This window comes from Mytilinidion resinicola (genome assembly GCF_010093595.1).
Source record: "Mytilinidion resinicola strain CBS 304.34 unplaced genomic scaffold BDZ99scaffold_33, whole genome shotgun sequence".
In the NCBI taxonomy this organism is placed as follows: domain Eukaryota; kingdom Fungi; phylum Ascomycota; class Dothideomycetes; order Mytilinidiales; family Mytilinidiaceae; genus Mytilinidion; species Mytilinidion resinicola.
This window is the reverse complement of record NW_022985469.1, coordinates 29,298-53,857: the sequence shown is the minus strand read 5'-3', so window position 1 is coordinate 53,857 and position 24,560 is coordinate 29,298. Positions and strand designations below refer to the sequence as shown.

At 51.2% G+C, this 24,560-nt stretch overlaps 8 protein-coding genes and 1 non-coding gene across 9 annotated transcripts; 2 read left to right on the top strand and 7 right to left on the bottom strand.

Moving 5' to 3' along the window:
• Positions 1 to 572: 572 nt before the first annotated feature.
• BDZ99DRAFT_206722 (uncharacterized protein) lies at positions 573 to 1,527 on the bottom strand. Its single transcript, XM_033713297.1, has 3 exons — positions 1,321 to 1,527; positions 1,126 to 1,270; positions 573 to 1,061 (listed from the first exon to the last, which is right to left on the bottom strand). Exons 1-3 carry the CDS (start codon positions 1,396 to 1,398, stop codon positions 598 to 600), a joined length of 687 nt encoding a protein of 228 aa, XP_033569179.1. The 5' UTR covers positions 1,399 to 1,527; the 3' UTR covers positions 573 to 597.
• A 313-nt stretch (positions 1,528 to 1,840) lies between these two features.
• On the bottom strand, positions 1,841 to 3,481 carry BDZ99DRAFT_206710 (sulfite transporter Ssu2). The gene is made up of 2 exons (XM_033713296.1): positions 1,979 to 3,481; positions 1,841 to 1,897 (listed from the first exon to the last, which is right to left on the bottom strand). The coding sequence occupies exon 1, from the start codon at positions 3,426 to 3,428 to the stop codon at positions 2,094 to 2,096; it is 1,335 nt and encodes a 444-aa protein (XP_033569178.1). The 5' UTR covers positions 3,429 to 3,481; the 3' UTR covers positions 1,841 to 1,897; positions 1,979 to 2,093.
• Positions 3,482 to 4,095: 614 nt separating this feature from the next.
• Positions 4,096 to 4,233, bottom strand: BDZ99DRAFT_t85. The gene has a single exon. It is a non-coding gene; the product is annotated as a tRNA-OTHER (tRNA).
• Positions 4,234 to 7,040: 2,807 nt separating this feature from the next.
• On the top strand, positions 7,041 to 8,962 carry BDZ99DRAFT_492182 (MFS general substrate transporter; the record flags this gene model as incomplete). Its single annotated transcript, XM_033723150.1, has 2 exons — positions 7,041 to 7,056; positions 7,656 to 8,962. The coding sequence occupies 2 exons, from the start codon at positions 7,041 to 7,043 to the stop codon at positions 8,960 to 8,962; spliced, it is 1,323 nt and encodes a 440-aa protein (XP_033569177.1).
• Positions 8,963 to 9,505: 543 nt separating this feature from the next.
• Positions 9,506 to 10,754, bottom strand: BDZ99DRAFT_206657 (ras-domain-containing protein). The gene is made up of 6 exons (XM_033713295.1): positions 10,667 to 10,754; positions 10,583 to 10,615; positions 10,518 to 10,531; positions 10,426 to 10,456; positions 10,314 to 10,375; positions 9,506 to 10,245 (listed from the first exon to the last, which is right to left on the bottom strand). Exons 5-6 carry the CDS (start codon positions 10,342 to 10,344, stop codon positions 9,581 to 9,583), a joined length of 696 nt encoding a protein of 231 aa, XP_033569176.1. The 5' UTR covers positions 10,345 to 10,375; positions 10,426 to 10,456; positions 10,518 to 10,531; positions 10,583 to 10,615; positions 10,667 to 10,754; the 3' UTR covers positions 9,506 to 9,580.
• A 1,007-nt stretch (positions 10,755 to 11,761) lies between these two features.
• BDZ99DRAFT_468995 (uncharacterized protein) lies at positions 11,762 to 14,133 on the top strand. The gene is made up of 2 exons (XM_033721397.1): positions 11,762 to 13,604; positions 13,666 to 14,133. The coding sequence occupies exons 1-2, from the start codon at positions 11,818 to 11,820 to the stop codon at positions 13,715 to 13,717; spliced, it is 1,839 nt and encodes a 612-aa protein (XP_033569175.1). The 5' UTR covers positions 11,762 to 11,817; the 3' UTR covers positions 13,718 to 14,133.
• Positions 14,134 to 14,279: 146 nt separating this feature from the next.
• Positions 14,280 to 14,717, bottom strand: BDZ99DRAFT_468994 (uncharacterized protein). Its single transcript, XM_033721396.1, has one exon. The coding sequence runs from the start codon at positions 14,689 to 14,691 to the stop codon at positions 14,392 to 14,394; it is 300 nt and encodes a 99-aa protein (XP_033569174.1). The 5' UTR covers positions 14,692 to 14,717; the 3' UTR covers positions 14,280 to 14,391.
• Positions 14,718 to 17,813: 3,096 nt separating this feature from the next.
• Positions 17,814 to 18,230, bottom strand: BDZ99DRAFT_527578 (uncharacterized protein; the record flags this gene model as incomplete). The annotated part of the gene is made up of 2 exons (XM_033726275.1): positions 17,814 to 18,009; positions 18,067 to 18,230. 2 exons carry the CDS (start codon positions 18,228 to 18,230, stop codon positions 17,814 to 17,816), a joined length of 360 nt encoding a protein of 119 aa, XP_033569173.1.
• A 5,694-nt stretch (positions 18,231 to 23,924) lies between these two features.
• On the bottom strand, positions 23,925 to 24,464 carry BDZ99DRAFT_401752 (HET-domain-containing protein; the record flags this gene model as incomplete). The annotated part of the gene is made up of 1 exon (XM_033716253.1): positions 23,925 to 24,464. A coding segment is annotated over one exon (540 nt), but the record flags the coding sequence as incomplete, so codon positions are not given.
• Positions 24,465 to 24,560: the final 96 nt, after the last annotated feature.

Sequence of the window (24,560 nt, the reverse complement as noted above, 5' to 3'; positions counted from 1 at the left end):
TAGCATCTTCGTCTAACGTTAACAATCATCATTACCTTTAGTATAGTAATCCCAACCCAACTTCTCTCATAGCTCGCGCGGTAGTGCTAGTTTGCCCATCGTGCTTTTCATCTGCATTTGTTAGACCCAGTCCCCCACACCCACCCCATTGTGTGTCGGTGCCCTGCAGTTTAATCCTCCACGCCCACTCATTACCTGAGATCCACCCATGCTCTGTGCACCATGGGTAAAATCGCAATGCGTGTTTGACCATACATCAGGGCTGTTACACGCGGTGCAACATGGAGAAGATCGAGTGGAGTATTTTGTATAAAGGCCAAGAGCAGTGTGTTTTGAACAAGCCAGTGGATGATCTCTACAGCTGTAAGGCTGAGGGCCTGAGGATTTATATAGTGTTGTGAGGGGGCTCGAGAAGGATTTGGTAGGCGGGCACATGAAGAGCACGTGAGGTGAGAGCAGTGGACGTAGACGGGAGCTACCTGAACGTGGTCTATTGTGCATAATCTTTGATCATTCACCCCACGGAATATTTCATTGGCTGAATTAGCCGCGGACTTGCAGGCACTACATCAAAGATACTCCCATGATGCCCATCCCCTAAAGAATCGCCGCCGCGAGCGCAACCATAGCCCCTAGGAGGCCCCCCGAAACATCCCTCGGTGGGGCAAACCCAGCTGAAGCCGTTGTGCTTGGTTCTGCTACAAGAGTATTCGCCGCAGTACCCGTATTAACAGGCGTCGTGTTGATTGAAAGCGTACGAGAGGCGCCGGACGTAATTTCGGACGCAATTGACGACAGGAAGCCAAATGGGTCAGAATTGCTTGAAGCTGAAGCGCTTGTCTTGGTCGCCGAAGAAGCCGACGAGCTGGTAGAGTGCAAGGACGAAGCCGCGGAAGCGGAGACAGTGTCAGTGGCGCTTGCAAGGACAGACATTGCGTCTAAGCCAGTTACTGGCGCGACAGTGGACGCGCCGGCTGCGAGGGAGAAGAAAGATGCGGGCAGGGTAATGCTGAGGACGACGTCGTATTGTTTGCAGACTGCGTTGACGGTGGATAGGACGCCTAGTATTGTTTCAGCAAGTATAGTCGGCGGCGACACCTATCTTTGTGAGGCGGAGACACGCACCTTGGAGATCTTCTGCCTTTGGGCAAGAGTCTATTACGCAGGGTTCAATGCCGCCAATGAGTGATTGGCCTTTTTTGCAGTGGCATTCGAAGTCTAGCAGACTCGAGCAGCTGTCGTCGCTTAGCTCTGAGATGAAGCAGCCCAGCTAGAGGAAGATCAGATTGAGCAAGAACTGAAACATTGGGAACTTCTTACCGCGCATGCGGGTCCCGGGAGCTGGGTATATGTGAGAGATGCAGCTGAAGCCGCGAGGGTAATTGTTGCGAGCTTCATGGTTTTCTATAGGCTTGAAGTACTATCTTGCACGTAAAAGACTGTGATGTCGAGAGATTCAAGAATATGGGCCGACCTGTCACAACGCTTGAAAGAGAACCAGTACATCTCTTAAGTATATCGGGAAAATCTTGGTCAATGAGGCGTCATTCCCATACGTGCTGTGATTTTCTATTTCGGCTTCACATGTACTGGCGGTCTATGTACTCGAAGAAGTCCCGGCTAGTCGAAGTGGAAAATATTCCGAAGATAGCTAGGGATGTTGTTTGATACCGAGAAAATTGTCATAAGCTTGACTCGATCCGTGGGGAGACCCCGCGATGTGTTTCCCCGGGACCTGCATTTAATGGCCTTTTCCATGTGCGAGATATATGCTCACGTGCCATATAACTCTGATCCGGTACCTCTAAGTCGAATTTGTCCAGGGTGGCTCGGGCACGCGCGCTGATGGGGAGTTTAGTCCGTCGATCATTCACATGTATTTCCGAAGGGACGTTGACTTTTCAGGTTGTAAGCGAGGAGAATTTTAACTGCGAGGAAACTATGCGTGGAGAGCAATGAGGCGGGATCATTGGCTTACTATGTAGACGCTTAGATGACCCTCTTCAAAGTGTATCATGCAAATTATCATTCATCTTTTCTTTGACCCCAAAAGGCAGTCGCTGGGAACAAATATACTCTCCCTCGGGAGGCCTTCATGCCGTAGTCGCCTTTTCATTGTCCGGAGGCGTGACTGTAGCACCTTCGTCCTTCTTCAGATTTGCCAGACATGGTGCATGAAAGAGTTTCCCGTCCCAAGCGCCTCTAGCGGTACCAATAGCGACTACAATCCAAAGAAAAATCACGGCAACGCTGAGGATAGTGCCAAGAACTTTGAAGAATTGACTTGGCATTTGATTTCCAAGCTCGATCGTGCTGACCGCATAGACACCGAGAGGGAAAGTGAACCCCCACCATCCCATATTAAAAGGAAATGGGCGAGATTTGTAGATTGACGCCAGAGCGAAAGCGAACCAGATGAGGCCAAACCCCCACATGAGAAGCGCCAAGAATACGCCAAGGATGTAGACAATATCTCCAGCAACAGCAAGGTCGTGGAAAAAGTGGACTTGAGGAAAGACCTCCCGAGAGACCTTTCCAAGATACATTATCGTGTAGCCGCCCATGCCAAGTGGACCGAGCGGCAGAAACGATGATACCACGATTTCGCGGGGAGGGAGTTTGTGAAGTGCCAGCCGCTGGTAATAGATGACCAAGACAGTCATAGCTAGAGGGGTAGCCATACCCCACATAACATATGACGTGATAAGAGTTCCCAGCGCATGGTCGGGATTAGGGAGCACCTCTGCTATCTCAGCACCAGCGCCAGCAGCAACGATAGTAGCGGCTATAGGCAGTAGCTGCGCAGCTGTTATGCGATCTAGGGCCTGTTGATGAGATTGCGATATGAGAAGGAAGGTCAACGACACCGTGACAGCTCCAGCGACGATGCAGTCTATCATCCAGCACACCCACGCGAATTTGATTGCCCAAGGGCCCCAGTATGGAATGCAGAGAAAAATCCAACTTTCCACCAAGGTGGCGAAGCCCATAGGGATAGTGCCGAGAAATAGCGAGTTCGTGCTGTCGTTAATCATGACAGTCCAGATTGCCGGATACAGCGTGTATCGGAGGATTGAGATGACGAAGGCTAAAGCAAATAATAGTGTATTTAATGCAAAGAATACCACGGACATCCAGTATAGCCAATCGCTTTGGAACGGTATCGTGATGAAGAGTAAAGAAACAATGCCAGTGCCCATGGTAACGGAGAACCAAGATGGGCTGAAGTTCCGCACAACCCGTCGCCAGCCAACATCGTATTTAGTCAATTGATCCGGTGGAGGCTCGGGGATAACGTCCTGTTCTCCTGAAGGATCTGAAGTCGTGGTGTGGTGGCGATGTGACGATCTCTGGCGAACCAGACTTGGAGATGACGAAGAGGGCTTATTTGAAGCCAGGCGGGTGAGGTCGTGGTCAGGATCCTGCATAGTGGCTGGGAGTTCAACTGTACTCTAACGCAGTCGTATCGTAGATGTACAGATGCATTTTGATGATGTTGAAGTTTGAGTTTCGGAGACTCGGATGTGGCTATTTTAACAAGTGGTAGAATACGGTCAAAAGTGTTATTCTAGAATTATCTAACTCCAGTGCCCTCCCTACCCATAGACAGTGACGACCTTGATGATAGACGACCGCCTCCACATCTACATATCTCTTACGTTACCTCTCGCTCAGTTTCATTAGTCTTGTCGTAGTCTGGCACTGAACCATAATCCTGGCGCATCCAACCTCAGCCTCCATGTTCAATGCAATAGGTAGCGGCAGGACCTTGTCATGCGCCATGACGGCTAATGGTTCCACCGCTTTGCATTCCCTTTGATGATGGAGTAAGAGACACTGTCCTCTGCTCGCCCTCCACAAGTTTTCCTTCTCAATATATTTGAAATTCCGCATCACTCTTCCCTTATCCTCTTCATCGCCAATCAAAGTCGACAGACCAGCTTGCGTATTCTCGCGTATTCTCGCGTTACTATTTCCCTTCATCTTCGTGCCTTATAATAATCAAGCTAGCAAAAACATAACCATCCCCATCGCCTACAATGGTTATACTTCAGCGATGCTGGAGCTGAAATAAGAAGCAAAAAAATGGGATTCTGGTCAATACGGGGGTCGAACCCGCGACCTTGGCGTTAACACATGATATTAGCACCTATTAGGTATTAGTACCATGCTTGAGTAGCAGTTAAGTAAGGTGAACACATACCACGCTCTAACCAACTGAGCTAATCGACCTGATTGGTTGAATTGCAAGCTCGTCAAAATTTTCACTCTATAATTTGTCATAATTTTATCCCTGTCCCTCCGTGCCATGGATGATACACGACCTCGCCCGTGTTACGTACCCTTTTTCTCTTAGTAAGACTGCCGATTATAGTTGCAGGGAGTCAGCGCCATGGTACAGGCAGAAAGTCTCGACAAGGTCAATGACGTTGCCTATTGCTCGCTACCAGACTTTATTCTGCACCGACTCCAAAATTCTAGCTCTTCTCTTCGTCGTCTTCTACTGTTCTCTCTTTCCTTTGTGGCCATTAACCATTGACTATCCCAAGACAATGCTTTCTATTTTCGATCTCTCAAGGGAGCTGCGAGACGAGATTTACGATGCCGTTTTGGACTCCGACATCACGTATCCCCTCTTTTCAACAATGACGGATTCCAACAAATCAATTCTAACGTCCTGGAGAAAAACGTGCCACGCCAAATTCCAGCCATTGATCCCGGCTGTAGGACCTCTTCTTCTCGCAAATCGCCTGATAAACTTCGAAACACAAGAAGCAATCGAACGGAGGAAGCGCCAGCGGCGTATGAAGTACGAAGTGGACTTGTCATATCATATGCCTAAGTGGAGAGCATTCCCAGTAATACCAACCCATATCGACGATCTCCATATAAACATAGATTGTGGACCCCGGATTATGCAAGATCATTTCTGCTTGCTGAGCAACACTGTCATTATTTTTCCTTCGTTCGTTCCTTAATGAAGGAATCGTAAGCAGCCCACACCATACGGCAAAACATCGGAATGTTACTATAGGAACCATGACCATCCATATCCGCTTCGAGACCAGGGAAGATATTCTTGCAAATCTCTTTGGACTTGGATATGGAACTCTTGGAAGGCCTTTCGCCGATAAGTCCGAGACAACTCTACAGCACCTCTGTGATAACTTGCGCCTTTTCATTCCCAGGCTTCTAATCCCATGTCTACACGTATCAAAAATACTTGCATCATTGCCAACGGGAAGCTCGTACACGAAATCGAAGCTGCAAGTAACCCCCCGTGGCCGCCACTTTACCTCGAGGAGCCGGGCATTTGCTTCTAATGTTCATGTCCGAAGGTGTTCAAGTAATGGAAATGCAACCCGTTGCATCACAATTTCTGACTGTTAATATGGGTGCATCTCGAACTCTAGATGTTCGAAGTCTGCCCAACTCAGGTTGAAATTGATGTGAACTCTGATTTCTATAGACGTCTAGCTAGTTGTATATATACTAGGGGAAGGAAGGGGGCCACCCCCAGGGTGGCGCGCTAGTAAGTTCAGATGAGCCCTGCACAGCTGAGGCTTCAGCTCGGTTCTCTACAGCTGAGATTTCAGCTGGGTTCTCTACAGCTGATGTTCGGAGAGTAGCTTTCTGGCATATGAGTTGTTGATCCTAGGTTGTAGTGCTGCAACCTGAGTGCCCAGCTATGCTCAATTACTATTTTCGAATGTCTGTTTTGTTGAAGAGTGCTTGTGTTTCCCGGTCCGGGAGTACAGAACGGTAGCTTCCCAATTGCTCTCTTCAAATATATTGACAACGGGTCAATGTTCTATGAAGCTCGTTGTACCGAATTTGACAATTTGGTCGCCATGAGAAACTTATGGATCTCTCGCGTGTCTTTCTGGAACCAATGATGAAAATATTAAAACCAAAAGCGGATTGCTTTCATCCTCACATTTATCACTCTAGGCCGCAACAAATCACCGTTAAAGCTCCACGCACTGTTCCGCGACTGTCGCACATCACTCAGCGTGGACAACAACCGCATTGAGGATATCAGAAATGGCATCAACAACATCAAAGATGATATGAAAAGTATCAAGGACGATGTCGCTGTGATCTTAGCCAGACACCAAGCGCAACGACCAGCAGGAGTCCAGTCTACTGATGCTCATGCGACAGCCTGAATTTGGAAGAGGTTCGGCACGATACTAAGCTCTCCGAGCCACACATCAACGCTTAAGAAGAAGGTGCGCCTTTCCGGAACTGGCTTAACTAGCGGTGGCGATGAGACTAAGACCGCCCTTACACGTCATCTGAGTCGGCTCCCGAATCGCAGAACATAGAAGCGTTTGCGGCGCAATCTAGCCATACCGATCATGAGTCTCAGTCTAGGCTGCAGTCTCAACTAGAAGTGGCGGTCGCGCGGACAATTTTTTTCTCTCCAAGGGTACAGCAGCAGTTTCCAAATGTATACCAGCACGCGTATACTCTCTCTATGCCCCGGTCTCTATCACGGGAGAATCGCCCAAAAGCCTCATATCACCCAGCTGCTTCAACTGCTACACACTCACAACCACCTTCGACGCTAGCACCGTCAATTCATGCACCCCGATCCATGCAGCCGCCAAATCAGGCGCAAGGACAACTACAATATTGCCCAAATGGGGGATGGATGGAACACCAAGGCTTTGTGAGCAAGCCCCGAAACTGCCTACAGGCTCACAACGAAACTTACTCTCCAAACATTGTGACTGAGGGGGGTACGAATTTTCACAAGTGTGGGACTCAGGTTTGTGCATACTCGCATGCGCTAAAGGATTGTACGGCTCAATGTCCAAGGACTCGCTGTACTCTAGGGGGTGTGCGTATCAGCATCATAACGGTCAGAGGTCGAAACGCTGATCTACATATTCGAACTGGAGTTGAATGTGATGCAGACTAGGTTCAACGTGATGATTCAGGTGGTTATTGGAGTAGAGCTCATGCTCTTCAAGTGACTCTGCTCCGAGGAAACACAGATCAGTTCTTGGAAGGTGTATCTAGAGGTATCATTCATGTTTGTGGTCTTCGGTAAGTAGTATGAATAAACGTTAGCTTTTCTAACGTGGTGACCCACCTTCAAAGCTGTCGTCGCCCGACTGATTGCACAGAATTTTCAGTTTCTATCAATCGGCATGTGATGACTTCGCACCACCGAATTAGATTGCCGCTCATTCTTTTGACTCATATATCATAGCAACACGCAGTTTAGAAGTAAAAGTCTTGTAGTTGTACGGGGAAAATTTGATGAGCTGCTGCTAGCCGAACTGCTAAGTAAAGTGGAGTATAGTCCCGATCGGGATATGCTATCCATAAGCTAATCGCGGAAATGTGACGAAAAGATGACTCCCGACGACACTAGTCCACTAAGCAATACAACAGGGCGCACGACAAAATCTATATATATAAGCTCATCCATCGTCACTGGATATTCAGTTAGCAGAAAGAAGACTCGAATCCCCTTTTCTCTCTCCCACTCCTTCGCAACGCCGCAAGAATGAGCCAAACCGAACTTCAAACCATCACACACCACCACTCCAAATCCCATCCCTCTACCCCCGATTTTCAACCCCAAAACGACATACGCAACATCTCCAACGCATCTCTCCAAAATGACGCCGCAATCCAAGACTCCCCTCGCCGCCTCTCCGACGACGAACGGCTGCACACCACCGCCGAAAACGCCGACTCCTCCAACGTAACCACCGCAATCCCCGACGGCGGCCCCGGCTGGACCATCGTCGCCGCCTGCAGCGTCATAACCTTCTGGTTCAACGGCTGGAGCGGCGCCTGGGGCGTCCTCCAAACCGCTCTCCTCTCATCCTCTCTCTCCACCACCACCCCGGCCACCATGTCCTTCGTCGGCACCCTCTCCATCGGCATCTGCGTCGCCTTCGGCCTCTTCAACGTGCGCGCCATGCTGTTCTTCGGCGCGCGCAACACCGCGCTCTTCGGCATGCTGCTGCTCGGCGTGGGCCTCATCACGGCGGGCTTCACGACGGCTAATCTCGGCGGCTTGTTTGGGACCGCAGGCGCCCTGACGGGGGTCGGCAGTTGCTTTTTGTATGGAATCTGCAACATCCTCCCGACGCAGTACTTCAGCAGCAAGCTCGGACTCGCGAACGGCCTTGTGAAGGCGGGAGGCGGGCTCGGAGGTACCGTTCTCTCGCTCTCGCTGGACGCGTTGATCCGCCATGTCGGCATCGCGTGGAGCTTTCGAATCATCGGGATCCTGACGCTCGCCACGGGGCTGCCAGCAGCGTGGCTGATCAAAGAGCGCGAGGGCGCGAAGCTGAGGAAGAGCGAGTTTGTGGAGTGGAGCATGTTCCGCAGCGTACCGTTTACCGCAGTGTTCATCGCCGCGTCGCTGGCGACCTTCGCGCTGTTCGTGCCGCCGTTCTTCCTCCCGCTTTTCGCGAAGTCGATTGGGCTGAGTTCGTCGACTGGTGCTGGGCTGGTTGCTGGGTTCGCTTTGTGCACGACGACGGGGAGGTTAATTGCGGGCCCCCTATGCGACAAGATTGGGCCGGTTAATATGTTTCTGATTACGATGCTGCTGAATGCGGTCAGTATGCTTGCGATCTGGCCGGTGTCGAGCACGCTGGCGCCGCTGATCATCTTCGCCATGCTGAATGGAGTGGCAAATGGGGCGTTCTTTACGACGATGCCGACGGTGGTGGGGACTATGTTTGGTCCTGGCAGAGCAGCGGTCGCGATGTCTATGGCTATCACGGGGTGGACTGGGGGGTATGTTATGGGTGCGCCGATTGCTGGGTATCTGCTACAGGCGGCGGGAGGGAAAGTGGATGGGGGGGTTCAGGGAGTAGAAGTATATCGGCCTGCTATCTTTTATGCAGGTGGTGTGGCGTTGGTGTCAAGTTTTATTGTCTTAATCGCGAGGGTGGCGATGGATAGGAAGATTGTCAAGAGGATGTGACCACCGATATCTCGAACCACTTCCCCAGCAGATCCATATTCCTTCTGTCAGCACTTCAAGGTGACTGCGCTACAGACATGTTGGTCTTGGGGGAACTGCCTGTTCGCGAATCTGTCTCCCACTTTCTCATACCATCCATATTCGCCGTCGATAATTTCGGGGAACACAGCGTGGCCCATCATTATGAGATGGTACACCCTAGCGCGAAGTGGTCTGTCTCGGCGTCCGCATTGAAAGGGATCGTCTCAAGGACAGTAAAACATGCAAGGTTCGCCGCTCCAACCGTCAAGGGCACCTCGCCATCCTCCGGGGTTAGGATGGCTTCCTATGCACTTAGTTAAAGATGGGATCGGCATTTCATTTTGCATCTTCGCTATTAATCGGGTTTCTTCACACTCTCGCTCCATTTGCGACCTGCGAGAGGATAGGGTCCGATGTGGGTTTTTGTTAAGTATCAAGGTCTCTTAATGTCCATGGGACAGGAAAGGGAAGGACGTAGTAATCATCAACCACTATACCAATTAAAGCCTAGAGAGACTTACCCGCAATAGGCCCTCCCTAATCATAGTTTATCAACCCTTCAATCATTATACCTCAACAACCCCTAATTCCGCCGATCTACATTAAATTGCACGAGGCGTCTTTGTGTTTAGCCCCCGCACTTTTCTTCGCCTTCTTAGCCATTTTAAGTGCCAACCGAGTCATCACTTCGAAAGTCTCCCGAATTCCAGCGCCAGTCAGGGCTGAGCACTCGACGTAGGCCGCAGCACCAATGTACTTGGCGGCCGCAAGTCCTTGACCATATGTCACCGGCTTCTGCGAGGTCTTGCTTAGCTCTTCAGCCGTCTTTTTGTCGTGCTTCAGGTCGTGTTTGAATCCGGCCAAAAGGATTGGTAGCCCACGGCAAAAATGTGCCACCTCCGAAATCCATCCATCAGCCGCATTGACGAGCGAATCCGGGGAATCGATGGCAAAGCTGATCATGATGGCATGCGAATCAGGGTACGATAAAGGCCGGAGTCTGTCGTAGTCTGATTGGCCAGCCGTGTCCCATAAAGCGAGCTCGACATGCTTGCCGTCTACCTCCACGTCCGCGACGTAGTTTTCGAAGACGGTTGGGACGTATACCTCCGGAAACGTGCCTTTCGAGAAGGTGATATAAGTGCACGTCTTTCCGCAAGCACCGTCGCCGACAGCAACCATCTTCCTCCTGTAGTAGCTTGACTCGGCGGCGTAGTGCTTCGGTTCATCCAACCAAGCCACATGCCCCGGTGGCCAGTTCGCTAACGGTCGTTAGCATCTGCCGCACTGTGTATTCACTGAGACCTCAATCGTGAGGTAGGGAACTTACGATCGCCAACTTCGAGGGAGTTTTCATGCATAGTTCTCCATCCCGTCTCACCAAAGATATTGCTGCACAAATAAATTAGTCGGCACCATGATTTGGGAGCGGAACCACTTACTAAATGTGGGAGAATGGAGATGCCGTGCCATCTAAGCCAATCTTTTTAAAGGTCTTCTCAGGGCGAAACATCTTACGGGGAAGTACAACAACCTCTTCGGGGTTTTCTATTCGCAGTTTAGTAAATATGTAAAACTGGCAGGAAACCGGCCCCAAACCTTCTAGAGCGGTGGTCTGTTGCTCATCGGATTCTAATGGCAATTTTAGTGGGGTTCTTGAGTTACAATAACCAGGTAAAACACCTTTAGTACCAACGGGCTCTTGTTCGGCCGCTGGCAGTGTTGTTCTGTGGGGGAATTCCAACAGATTGACTTCCGTTTGTATCACCGGCGGCGACTCTACAAGCAAATCAGCCATCGGCAGGTTATAAGCTTCCGAGGTAAGGTTGAGAGCAGTTTTGTAGCTCCAGAGGCAATCCATTACGTCCTCAATCTGTTCGACGGCCGCACGTAGCTTTGGTGCACTAGACTCGAGATCCGGTCCGGCTACGCTCAAATAGAGCTCTGATTCAGAGCCTCGAGTTTCCAATGACTCTTTTGAATCTTCTACAGGCAATGCACTGGCGAATTCACTCATTGCAGACAGCCGTAGCTCTGTGTTGTGTTAACGAGATCCCCTACGTCAAATAATGGCATCAGTGAGCACCACGAGGAATCGAACGCACCTATTACACCCCCTATCAGTACTCCGGTTCGGACGAGCTGAATGGCAAGTCGCCGCAGCAATTTGGAAATCTTGGACATCAGCCGGTCGAAGCCGCTAAGCCAGTCCATGTCGCCAGATGAAAAGCCATCGCCATCTGGGCTCGGGAGACACTTCTTCCACTCTCTTAATCGAGTCAGACATTCTTTGAGACTCAATATCGCCTCGATGTTGGCCAAGGAAGCAGAGGTCGAACGTTTGGCCAAGTGCTTCACTATTTCAGCCATGTCCTCTTCGCAGATCGTGGCCAATTCAAGCGGGGTTGGTGTCTTGTCTTGGGGCAGCTGGACAGTTGGAATTTGAGACTTTTGCAACGTTTGCAAACATCAGCGGTCTGTCTTCCCATTATCTGGTTCTACGGTCTCTTACCACGACCTCGCCATCGCTTTCCTGCGCACCGATGAGGTCGATGCCGGGAAATTCAATCGGAGGAAGGATGAAGGGATTTGTCGGACTCTCCGCCATTCTGACTGCGAGCGTTCTAGTTGACTATTCTATCACGGATAACCCAAGCGTTCAGAGTTGGTCGTGCCAAGATTATCTACCCCGCATGAGGCTCTACTGTCGTTCCGAATATAGCAAGGCAGTCGGCTTTTCAGCTGGAGCAGAGGAGTTCTGCCCCGCCCCTCGTTTCTACGAAATTCTCATATCACCCCCCCAGGCCTTGAACCACCCTCAACCAGGCCAGAGAATGGAGGTCGCAGGCTTGGTCATCTCCGCCATTGGATTTGTCGATTTGGCGATCAAGAATGGGACAACGCTGGCCAGAGTGCTCCGCGATTCCAGTCAGGCGGCGAATCAGGTTGTCAACGCAACCCAAAGGCTGGAAGCGCAGAAGTACACGCTTGAGTTGTGGCAGAGGACATGGAACACAAAAGCTCGGCAGCGACGGAAAGACAACCTCGAGGACGGCTTTAAAGACCTCTGGGGCGAAGAAGGCTATGAAATGACGTTGAAGTGCCTCGCCCAGCTCAATGTCAAGTTTGGGGAAGCCTTTCGAACACTACGATCCATCGACCCTGACAGCTTTGAAAGTGTTACTGCGATAGGGAAAGGGCCAAGTCAGCAATCACTACCGCTGAGTCCCATGAAAGAGACTTCCTCAAACTCTGTCAGCCGTAGCCCTAGTGTGTCAGGCCGCAGTTCGTCGTCATCAAAGCTACAAACGCAAAAGGAACCAGAGTCGAATCCACGTTGGTACAAGCGATTATCCGTTTCTGACCGCAACGGGATCTGGAAGAGGAAAAAAAGGCCAAGTGTTGCATCGACAGCGGAAGGTCCGGCAGATGAGACTGCAGCAAAAACCATGCTCGCTCAAGAGGCACTACAGCAGAAGCTCAGCCCAGGGACGAAGTTCAAGTGGTCCATCTCGCTCAAGGAACAGCTGAGATCTCTCATCAACGACATCGATGACTGGCTCGCCCTTCTAAAAACACTTTCTACGCAGTGCGAAATCGACAGGACGACCAATTCTGCAGCGAGTAACAACTCTGACAACCCAAGTAGCATACGGGCGGCAGCAAGAGCTCTCTACACAGCGCTCCATGTCCCTAAAGGCCACAACCTCGACTTAAAACTCGAAAAAGAACGAGCCGACTCCGGGTATTTCGAGCGCGTGTTCGGTCCGGTGGACTACGTCGACCACACGGACCGCTCGTTCAAATTCCCTCTGCTGGTGTCCAGCAGCAAGGACGGGGAACAGCCCTTCCTGCTCCTCGCGGAAGCCATTTACTCGTCGGCGATGACCACGCCAGTCCTCCCCCTGGAGAAGATCAACACGCTCGAGGAAATCGTGGCGGCCATCAAGACGAAGCCGTTCAAGCGGAATGAGCCACCCGCCTCGCTGCTCTTCAAGAGCCAGCACACCACGATCGTCATCCACGGGATCCCCGGCGCATTCTCGCCCACGGTCGCAAAGGCCTTCTCGCGCTGCTCCTTCGCCGAGCTTCTCAAAGCACAAGTCGGCGTGGACCCCCTCGTCGCGTGCTGGAAGCGGCTGCAGCTCGCATGCATTATCGCCATCTCCGTGCTGCACCTCTACGAAACCGGCTGGATCTCAGAGCAGTTCGCGGCGAACGACTTCCACTTCTTCGGCGCGGCGAACAGCCAGTACGCCGAGCCCAACGGCATCTCGCCCTACGTGTCGGCCCTCGCGCCGCAGACCGATCTCACCGCCACACCATTCGACTGCTTGAAGAAGAACCAGCTCCCGCAGTCTCTGCTCAGGGCGCGAGATGTGCGGCTGGCGACGCTCTTCCACAGGCTCGGGATTGTGCTCTTCGAGCTTGGGAGGGGCGCGCAGTACCGGGAGATATTCACGGATGAGCTCCCGACCGAGGGCGAGGTGCTCGATGAGATTGAGAAGATTCCGTTCGGGCGCCCGTACAGGGATCTGGTCAAGGTCTGTCTGACTGGGAGTCTGTATGCAACGAGTGTGGTGAATATTGACAGTCATTTCAACCGTGTGGTCATCGAGCAGTAAGTCCTTGCCTCGGGCGTCGCTCGTGATTACATGTTTTACTAATGACCCTTTGAAAAGGTTGACACGACTGGAGCAGCACTTTAGTGCTATACTGCATGGCGAAACTTAATGTAGTAGGCTACATGTGCATAAGTCTCCGTTATTAGTGTATGGCAGTCCTGTCGGGACATGGCGGCATAGTAGCAGCGGGATTTCATAACAACAGCATCTTAATACTTAAGTTCCTATCTATAATATAATACTAGCAAGGAGACTGTATAGTATTATTTTTAGTATATTACCATATATTCTAGAAATTATAGGCTATATTTATAGGGGCACGCTAGTATAGGGTAGTGAGGCACTTTCATATAGTATAGATACCTATTATTAAAAAGGTTGTATTTTGTCTTTACTAGTTACTTACCGGCAATTTAAAGGGAAGGCGACTTCTTTAATAACCTTGAAAGAGGCTCCGGAGGTACTTGAGGACGCGGTAGCCGTCCCCCTCGTCTGAGCAACAGGAGATCTTGGATGCCGATGTGCGGCAACACCGGGGTCCTTCAGCACTAGAAAACGACCTATAGTTACTTGAAAGTGTCTAGATGAATGCGTGGTAACGGATGGATGCCGCGTGGTCGTCAGCCACGGAATAGGAAAGCCCGTCCGCGCTACTAAATTAGCACCGAGTCCTCCTAAATAAGAGTTCGACACATTATAAATCTCATCTTCGCACCCTATATCTTCTTTCATTACCATCCTCAATGGCGGCCCCTCCCCACAGGCACACTCCTCTCCAACCTCCTACGTCGCCGCAGTCAACACAAGATCATCCAAAAAGACGCCCAGGTTGACGCCCGTCCCGTCCGATCCCGGACAGGTCAGTGTCATAGCCAGCCTACCGGTAGTGCCAGCAAACTGGACACCCGTTGCCGTCGTCTGATACCACCCCGGCACCCCGGCAATGGGATAGGTGGGCAGGTTCGACGTCGCAAACGTCGCGCCGTCAGCCGCGAACGCGATCTGGCACGTGAGCCCCAGAGTCCCCGCACTGCGCCTGGTCCACCCGCTGAAGTTGTACGACGCGCCGGGGCACGCGGTCATGGTCTTCGAAAGGGTAACGGTGACAGTATTGACGTTGAGCATGAGGCGGCACTCGCGGTTGCCACCGTGCTGGGGGAAAGCGGTGCTGCCGGCGCCGGTTTGGTAGAAGCCCTGATTGGCAGGCACCGCGACGGCTTGCCAGATGGAGTCAGATGCTGCGGTCTCCAAGTCGCCGTTCATGATAGGTGTAGCTGCGGCGCCTGTGCAGACTGGGGCCGGCGTAGGGGTGGGGGTGCTGGGTGGTGTCAGTTTCTCATACGCCCGTCTAGTCGAAAAGAAATGGAAGCGTAACGTACCTGCTTGAGCTGGAGACCGTGCATGTAGTGGAGCTCGCCTCAGATGTCGTGGAGCTGCCTCGCTTATTGTGGTAGATACGGCTTCGCTAGTTGTGGAGCTGAAATCGCTTGTGGCTGAGCTTGCATCAGATGTAGCGGAACTGGTATCACTGCTCGTTGTAGAAGCAGGCGCATCTGAGGTCGTTGAAGAAATATCGCTGGTTGAGCTAGGCTCGCTGGTTGTTGTGGTATCGGGATAAATCTCAGTAGTAAAGCTGGTAGACTCTGCAGTAGTCGTTGAATAGACATCACTGGTCGAGCTGGACTCGCTTGTGGCAGTGGTGAACGTCGTGGTATCGGGATAAACCTCAGTAGTTGCGCGCGTAGAGGACTCGACAGTGCTCGTTGAAGAGACTGCTCCGCAATAATCGACCTTCTTAGCGCCCAGAATTGCACTATTCGGACCCTCATCTGTAACCGTGTCTTTTAGGTAGCAAAAGCCAGGTCCTCCGTTAGATCCTGGAAGCCAAGAAACAGCGATACACTCAGAAATCTCAGCGCATGCCTCAATACATCCGTCTAAGCTTTCAATAACCTGTGGGCTGTTCACATTATCAGCTCCATAGTAGTACGTGCCGCAGCTAACGGCCCAATAGGTGCTTGACGACACAACACAATCGCTGTCGGGGCACGGGGCTGGTGTAGGGGTAATGACTGGGGTGCTTGAAGAAGAGAGATCGCTGCTGGTGCTGGCGGGGGCTCGGTGGTTGTCGTTGAATAGACATCGCTAGAAGTAGAAGACTCAACGGTTGTCGTAGGATAAATTTCCGTCGACGAGATAGTCGAAGTTTCCGAGCTCGAAGACGAAGAGGACTCGACGGTTGTGGTCGGGAAAATTTCAGTGGATGAGATGGTTGAAGACTCTGGAGTCGAGCTAGACGTAGATGAATCTGCTGTTATGGTTACATAGATCTCCGTCGATGAAAATGTTGTAGAATCCGAGCTTGAAAGGGAAGTCGATGAAGACTCAGCAGTCGTGGTTGGGTAAATATCAGTAGACGAAGGTTCGGCGATTGACGAAGAAAGCGACGAGGACTCGACCGTCGTGGTGGGGGAAGTATACGTAGACGAAGAATCGGTGGCCGACGAAGAGATTGACGAGGATTCGATAGTTGTGGTTGGATAGACTACCGCAGAAGAAGTGGACGATGAAGACTCGACAGTTGTCGAAGGATAGGACACATCAACGGAGGACGAGCTCGAGGACGTGACTGGATAGCCAATTGTAGACGAGCTGGATGAATATGATGTACTACTCGACGACGCGTAGACGATCGAGGATTCTGAAGCTGACGAGGAAGCAGGGGCAACGAGGGAGGATTGTGTCACAACGTGAGAGGTCGAAAATTTGCTCGTAGTGCTCGATGATATGCATGGCATGGAGAAAGTAACTGTATATGCTTCAGAGACGGACACTGAAGACTTGGCCGAGGATCTCGACAAAGTGTCGAAGGTGCCTGACGACTTGCAAGGAGTGGTCGAGCTGGATTTGTGCGCGGACGTGCTTGAAACCTTCTTAGTGTTCGAGACCTTCTTGGACGAGTAATAACCAGCTTGAGAGCTAGAGTTGTGGGCAGGCTTCGGTTATAGAAGGACAGAGTAGCCATAGGACTGCGAGATGATATAGTTATCGTGGCCGTGGCGATAGCCGTGATTGGTCGCATGAGTGGGACCCCAGGTCTCACTGTACAAGGTGCAATATAATACTCGGGTTGCAGCAACCTAGGATCAGCAACTCATACGGTTCACTAGGTATCCCTTATAGTCCGCCTTTACGGCATCTACAATACAACAGAGTTCACATCAATTTCAACCTGAGTGCAATTGTAGGCGATCCGCTACATCACAGCTCGCGCTACCGAACGTCACCTCCTCGCATGCTCCACCGTGCTAGCAGCGCTGCCTAACATACCTGCATACTACTTCCCAAGCCGCGTAGAACGACGCCCCCTGACCCTCATTCTCTCTCCCCGTTGTACGCGCATTGAACCGGACACGCCCCGTTCTCGCTAAGAGTAGTTCGCCGCCGAATGGTTCCAACTCTCGTTCCTCAGGTGCAGGGTCTCGTTCCTGAGGTCCTGGTTCTCGTTCTTTAGGCGGCCCACCAACAGCTTGTTCTCATTCCTTAGGCGGTCCATCAACTAATGGTGCTCTATGCGTAGTCTGACCACCATAGACAGGAAAGCAGAGAGAACAAGGTGGGAGGATGCGAGGTAGTCGTCGTGGCGATGAGAGACGCTCCTCCCCAAGGACACGGGCATCACGTGTCGTTGTACGTGAATGAAGTGTTGATTGTTATGAGTTTTTTGACTATCTAGAGAGAGAGAAGAGACTTGTAGGAGCTGTACAGCTGTACAGCTCCTACCTTGCCTTCATCAGGCGCATCTGATACTGACGAACTCCTGATGATTCCGCCAGCAATCACCATTCCAATATACCAGCACCTCCCTCATCGCTAGCCTATATCCAACAATCCAATGTAGAACCTCAGCCGATGCTTCTTATCCGCGGTTGTGCCGTCCGTAACTCGGGTTGCAGCACTACAACCTAGGGTCAGCAACTCATATGCAGTAACGTATCAGGATAGCATGCTGATACAGGAGGAAGTAACAGGTAGTGCAACAGCAGTGCTGCAGCACGGTATCAGTACTGTATCAGGAAACAGGATGAATCAAGTAACGCGTCAGGAAGAGATACCACGTTATGCCCCCGGGGCTGGCCCCCCTCCTTCCCCTAGTATATAAACAACGAGCTAGACACCCATAGAAATCAGAGTTCACATCAATTTCAACCTGAGTCCGTAGGCAGGCCTAGTGCTGTTAAGACCTGATCTAGCACAGGACCTTGCATATTCCAAAGCTGAGCGGGTGTGACAGGAAAACCTGGAATACTGGCGTTTGTTGTATAGTCACGGAGTGCGGTTATAGAGTCGCTGTTCCTCCTAATACAAGCGTTGTCAAGGCGGGCAATAGAATTGTACTCGCTGTATAGTTATAATTAGTTAGCAGATAAGCAGGACATCTAAATAGTATTCACTCACCTAGCCTGGTGTCCTGTGGTGCGGAGTTGCTGTATCTGTTGCTGCATCTGCTGCATCTGTTGCTGCATCTGCTGCATCTGTTGCTGCATCTGCTGCATCTGTTCCTGCATCTGTTGCTGGTTTTGCTCGGTTACGGCTTGCTGAGGGGGATTGACGTTTGCCATGGCTTCGAGTGGTGGGAAGGCTTCAAGTGGTAGGAAGGCTTCGAATAGTGGGAAGGCTTCGAGTGGTGGGAAAGCTTCGAGTGGTGGGAGAGCTTCAAGTGGTGGGAAGGCTTTAAATAGTGGGTAGGCTTTGAGTGGTGGGAAGAAGACTTAAAGAAGTGAGCGTGGTGCGGGGTGTTATAGAGTGTGGTTGGAAGATAAGCAAACTAGGGGGTATTTGATTCACCGCTCTATCGCAAACTATCTGCTTCCATCGAGTTCTCGGCGGTTGCGCGCTGCATTCTGATATTGAGGTCGCCTATCCGCCGCTTCAGGTACTCAACCCCTGCACTCAACCATTGCCCATCCCCGACATTGTCATCTCCTGTTATCTCGAAACTTTCTTGTGTAATTGGTGCTGGGTCTAGAGATGTGAAGAGTGGGCCGAGGAGTTAGGGGAGTCGGGGGACGCCGAGTCCGGAGAGTACGTCGCAGCGCAGTGGAATGGGGAGAGAGGTGGAGTTAAGGAAGGAGTGAAATTGGGTTACGTCAGGTCCCAGAACGTGGCAGCTGGCGTAGGAAGGGCAAAGGATCAGTGAGGAAAGCATGAGTTGTATTGAGGTGCTAATGAGTGGCTATATAGTGAAGAGAGACCAGGGGTTGCAGGCAGCAACGGTGACAAAACAACAGGTGAACCCTGTCCAGCTGAGAAGTGAACCCTGTACAGCTGAGACGCGTAGACAGACGTGCGTAGGAGCATTCTAACTGGCTGCCAGAACGCGGCACTTAAAGCCGACCCCTTACGCAGCCAGGCCGACACTCAGTTAGCCGCTTAAGCCGCCTTGCTTTTCTTGGACGCCCAGATGGAGGATGCAAAAATAACGCTCTCCCTAACGTTACAGTCTCTAACGACAGCATTGTATGGTGGGTGGGTGATAGAGGGAGAGGCTAGAGTGGTGATGAAGATGAGCAGTGTTGGTGCTAATGGCGACCTTAAGGATTAGATTACAACTAGTGTACTCTTAAATGGAGATCCTTAGTAGCATTGAAGGGTAAGGATGCTCATCGTTATGCATTAATTTTACTCTAACAAACCATAGGCGGTGTCCCGTGGGTGTTTTACACCCAACCAACAAATCGTAAGCCGTGACCCTGGATCACTTTACGCCCAGCCAGATACATAACACTACTATGATTCTTCGATATCCTGTATTTGATAACCACACCCCATACATGTCTCCCTCTAACTTAATCAGAGGTAAGATTTCTATTAATATTTAGGGGAGGGATAATAGTACACCCCCTAATCACTCCTCATACACCTCCTTTTCACTCCACGTACACCCCCCCCCCTTTTCTTGGCGCTTCATCACCTTCTCATTAGCTCGGAGAGCCCCGGAGCTTCCTCCGGGCATTCACCCTTACGTCTCTTTACACGTTATGCTGTACGCAAGGCCGTATATAAGCTTACACATAAGGCTATACATAAGGCTATACAAATTAGTATAGCTATACAGCCTCTCCGTTTTACAGCGCATCCTTTCTAATTTGTGCAGCCGTATATATAGCCTTATATACAGCCTCACGTACGGCTATATAGCTATGCCGATTTGTATAGCCTCACGTATAGCCTTACGTACGAGCTCACGTACGAACTTACGTATAGCCTCACGTACAAGCTTACGTACGAGCTCACGTACCAGCTCACGTACGAGCTTATATACAGCTGCAAAAATCAGATAGCCTGCGCTGGAGGCTATATAGCCATGTAATTGCTTGTGTTGTACATGGCCGCATTTAGAGAGAGCATTTGGAATTAGTAAGCAAGTTAAGCGAGCGAATTGGAAGCTCCGGAGTAGTTATTGTGCAGCGCGGCTGCGCAATAAGGTGGTGTTAAGCCTCGCTAACATAACATCCTGTGCAGGCACCGGTGGAAACCACCCCAATGACATCCATAGCTCACAGCGTCGATCCTCCAATCAAGTTTGCAAGCTCAGCTCTCGGCCGCTGCAAGTGCGCGTTGGATTTGCTGCTGTCGAAGCGAGCGCGTCCGATGGTGCCAATGCGCTCGACGTCGTCGTGAATGAGCCGGTGAATGGGAAGGACTTCGAGGCGGGCGGGTCTGTCGGCTTGGCCTTCAACGACGCGGCCGACTGGAATTCTCTCAACGGGCGCAACGAGTTCGGCTGTGTCGTCGGAGCAGGTCTGTACAAGGAGCTCGACGCATTTACAGCGTGTGAAAGCACAAACGCCGGGTGTTAACGTGCCGCCTCTAGCGCTTGCTCGAGTAGCCTGGCGGCGGAAGCGTCATTATAGGTTCTGGAGTCTGCTCGATCCAGAGTAGTAGTGTTATGCACTTGGGAGGATGTGATCTTCCAAGTTGGGTTTCCACTGCCCCCACCATAGACGGTTTCGCAATCGGCGTTTGCAACCAAACTTCCATCAGATCTAGTCGGTAAGTATCTTACTCTCCTATCCAACCCTTCCCCCCCAATCAAACCAATCATCGTATGTTGTGTATTTAACCACACGCTCAACTCATGAAATGAATGGAGATACTTTTTCAAAGCTGCCCATGATCCAACTTCTCTGCTCGGTCCGAAGGATGGAGGAGGGGATTTTTATATACTCCGGAGAAGTTGGAGGGGTAGGAGGAGTGGGTGGGCACGTGTGGGTCACGGGGGTGGACACACCCGTGCGTCACGAGAGTTCGAAATGCACGGGTTGACTTGGAGTTGAGAGGTAGAAGTACCTTTGTACTGTGCTTTCGGATTTGTGTATGCGCTGAAGGTGTATTATGGGCGCTAATTTGCTTCGAGGGCCAGGCTCGGTGAGGTGATGGAGGATACGGGGGGGGTGGACGCGTGTATGCAGGCCGTGCAGTCCGTTCGAAGTAATTGTAGCTATGAGGTAATGGACTGTGACCTTTGAGATGGAGGAAAGTGCATACGTCTCCATTATTTCGACAACCACAAGATGGAAAAAATCCTTAGGATTTAGCCCTCAACCTAGCTATTGGTCAGTTCCCCCTCTATCTCAAGTGCTTGCTTAAGAGGTGGCCACATGCCTATCGCACTCCAGCAAGAATCGCACCAGCTCGCTCCGGTTCAGCCTGAAAGTAAGCGTTCGCCCGTCTCTACCGATGTTTTCCTTCCTAATCTTAAACGCCTCAAAGTCCCACCCACGATTACGCATTTCCACATCATCCAAAACGTAAATTTCACGTGTACTGTAGTATTCACGGTAAGGAGAGTGTGTTGCTTTGCTCACGATATCAAAGATGTTGGAACTACGTTGCCGTGGCGCTACAGGCCTTGCAATAAAGCCAGCGCGTATAGTTATCCCCTCCGTTCGTTCGAAATAGTAGGCCAGGTCGCTTTCCTTACATTATCATTTCCAAACCCGATGTTATGAGCATCGTTGTTGAGGAAAAGCTCGTCGTATCCACCTTCATTAGATCGCTTCTTGCCAGTGTGGAAGCTGGTGACAAAATCCTCTTCGTACCTGATTTCGGTGACGGGCCCCATGTACTTTGCGGTTACAGCGAAGGTTCCTTCGGAAGCATGGAGCGCAAGCTCAAATGCTCGCAGTTCTTTCTGATCGAATTTCTCGGGCTACGGAAGACGCAACGACTTGACCTGAGGCTCATACGTCCGAACATCGAATTCATAAGCCGCAACAAGAGCGAAAAACAATTCTTCCAGGCTCTTTGAATAATCTACCCAGATCGCCTTGTCGTCGGCCAAGGTCAAGAAGGCGAATACTGGATCACGACGGTCTTTGCATTCGGCATGCTCATAACAGAGCAGAAAGTAACTCAGATCGTGTTTGGAGGCCCTTGCTTCCCGATCTCGAGTATAGAACAGTTCTTCGGCATGAGAGCGACGGATACTTCGATAGGGCTGTTTTGTCATGGTACTGTAAATATGTTCATTTGATATTGATGCGCGTCCACTTCGCATTTCCTCCTTCGAATCCTTCGCCGTGCATGAGGCCATGGACATAACTCTCACCCACAAGCGTGAATTCGCTTTTGTCGTCCTCCGCGTTCCCAATTCCTTGAAGAATATACGGCAGTGTCGCACCCGGTATCAGCACCACCTGATCACCAGCCTGCATCGTCTCAGGTCCGAGTCCTAGGTACCCTCTTCTTGTCACGAACCAGCGTCTGCCGGCGTTGATGTCGTAAACGGCCTCTGAAACCTCGGATGTCGGGTAGAGAGGCGCAGTGCCGGTGTGCGTTGAAGTGAAGCCATCAGCTTTGGAGTCCCAGTTCCACTTTCTAGAATGAGGAGAGTTGGGACTGTCCTCGTGGGACGGAAAGACGCGAGCTGACGACGTGGTGTCTTTCATAGGGGGATATCCCGACTTCGCATCAGTGGTGGAGCGGGATCGGGCGAGGTCTGGACGAACGTCTGGTTTCAAGAACCCATCATCGTTCACAAGTGTGCTCTCCGAGGATCTTTGCGTTGGTTCAGGTCGTCGGCCTGGACTGGAAGCACTCCTGCCACGTCGCCGTGCTTCCTCATTCCGCCACGCAGCAGGCGTTTTTGTTTTCGACTGTAAAGTCAGCGCTCTGCACATTTCAATGACCTCTTCCGGCACTGGATGGGCCTCTTTGTACACGTCGGCCAGGATCGTACGACTATATGCAACTGAGGTGGGCTCGTTGGTAGGCGCATAGGTGGGCCCAATTTTGCGGTTTAAGAGCTCAGAGGTGCGCAAAAGGCCTGCATGGCTCGAACGCATGAAGGTGAAGAACAGAACTTTCGGAAGCGCTTCGCCAACGATAGAGACAGAGTCCCAAAGGGCAGCGCGAAGCGAAAGAGTCCGGCCGGATCTGGAGATACGTATGTCGGCGCTGGAAGTGCCACCGGAGGAGTAAATAGATGTGCCGTAGTCTTTGAAAGGTTTGGGCCACAGCGGTGCGTTGAAATCGGGAACCCAGGTTGGTAGCTCGAGTGAGCGCTCGTAGCTTTGATCGACTAAGGAAAGGGCATCGGGGCCTATTTTGGAGAGGAGACACCGGAAGCAGTCGAGGTAAACTTCTGGTACGGTTTTGCTGTAATCAGCTTGGAGGAAGCCGGCGTCTGAAGCAGTGGAACTCTGTGATCGATCTCGATGGCGTATAGGTAGGCATAATGAGTCATTGCTGGAGATAGAGAGGATCGCAAAGACCTTATCTCTAGCATCGCCGCACTCCCGGCTACGAGCTAGGCCTACGCATTTCTCAAGAGGCCATAGCTGGTTCTGTACATGGTAGCTTCGCGCCTCAAGCATCATGCGTATCGACTCCAGATGTTGCGATAGGGGATGTGTTCGCATATGGGTGTCCGTCGCTTGAGATGCGTAGAATCCGAGATCTAACAGTCTGTGAAGACCCTTCTCCAAAGTCTCCAAAGAGACCTCATACGGACCAATGTAGAACTGTAGCTGTTTCGCTAGGACGATTTCTTGAAGTACCCACGTCCTCCGGAACCAGCGACCTCGGAAAAGTCTGAATAGGTGTAGCCATTCTTCGGGACCCTTTCGGAGCAACTCCTGGAAGATGAACTCGAGGGACGTCTTCGGCCCGCGCGACTCTTTTGATGTTTCTGCGTTTTGGACGTTGCTGTCGTACTTCATTACCTCGGTACACACGTTTTTGATATCGTCCGGTTCTTGATTAGGCACAGATGGTAGCTTGGACATATAATCGATGGTCCGCGTTGTTGTTTCCGTAGCCTTTCCTAGCCATACCACGACCTGTCGGGCTGAGTCGAATATCCTTCCCATCATATTAACTTGCGCATTTCTTTCGTGGACGTTCGACTGATCAATACAGATGGCATCAATCCAGATCGCCGTTCGACGTCGGGATCTCCTGCGTAGATGAAGTAAAGCATCGTGGAGATTGGGAGTAACCTTCAGATATTGGTCGTTGCAAATGATGGTCTCGTTTCCCACGCCAATGTTAGACAGCTTCTCCCATTGCTTGGCCACTTTGCCGATTCTGCTGCTCAACGATACCACTTCAAGGAAGCCCGATTGATCCTTCTGCCATGTGTATGACAGTGCTTCGTAGACGGGATTGTCATCCAGGTCGGCTTCTGTCATGGTGCATCGTAGAACGCCAGCCCCGTGATCGCCTTTGATTCGAAGAAGTCGGATTGAGGTCTCATTCTTCAAGGGTGTATATACTCCAGATCGATTGAAAAGTGACGAGATACCTTCCGTCAACCTATGGCGAATTTCCTTCTTGGAATTGGAATTCATGGCTGGAGGGTCGTTTGATTATGATGGGAAGTAGTGTGCAACGAAAAGAATGCTCGTGACCATGCGGAAAGCTGTGAGCATCGGTGTTGAATCTGC

Excerpts from the sequence above, each read along its gene's own strand:
- BDZ99DRAFT_206722 (XM_033713297.1), bottom strand. The coding sequence starts at position 1,398 with ATGAAGCTCGCAACAATTACCCTCGCGGCTTCAGCTGCATCTCTCACA. Across the intron at positions 1,271-1,320 it reads TCCCGGGACCCGCATGCGCG|CTGGGCTGCTTCATCTCAGA; the intron begins GTAAGAAGTTCC and ends ATCTTCCTCTAG. Across the intron at positions 1,062-1,125 it reads AAAGGCAGAAGATCTCCAAG|GCGTCCTATCCACCGTCAAC; the intron begins GTGCGTGTCTCC and ends AAACAATACTAG.
- BDZ99DRAFT_206657 (XM_033713295.1), bottom strand. The coding sequence starts at position 10,344 with ATGCATGAAAACTCCCTCGAAGTTGGCGATC. Across the intron at positions 10,246-10,313 it reads CTCCCTCGAAGTTGGCGATC|CGAACTGGCCACCGGGGCAT; the intron begins GTAAGTTCCCTA and ends AACGACCGTTAG.
- BDZ99DRAFT_468994 (XM_033721396.1), bottom strand. The coding sequence starts at position 14,691 with ATGACCGCGTGCCCCGGCGCGTCGTACAACTTCAGCGGGTGGACCAGG.
- BDZ99DRAFT_206710 (XM_033713296.1), bottom strand. The coding sequence starts at position 3,428 with ATGCAGGATCCTGACCACGACCTCACCCGCCTGGCTTCAAATAAGCCC.
- BDZ99DRAFT_468995 (XM_033721397.1), top strand. The coding sequence starts at position 11,818 with ATGGAGGTCGCAGGCTTGGTCATCTCCGCCATTGGATTTGTCGATTTG. Across the intron at positions 13,605-13,665 it reads AACCGTGTGGTCATCGAGCA|GTTGACACGACTGGAGCAGC; the intron begins GTAAGTCCTTGC and ends CCCTTTGAAAAG.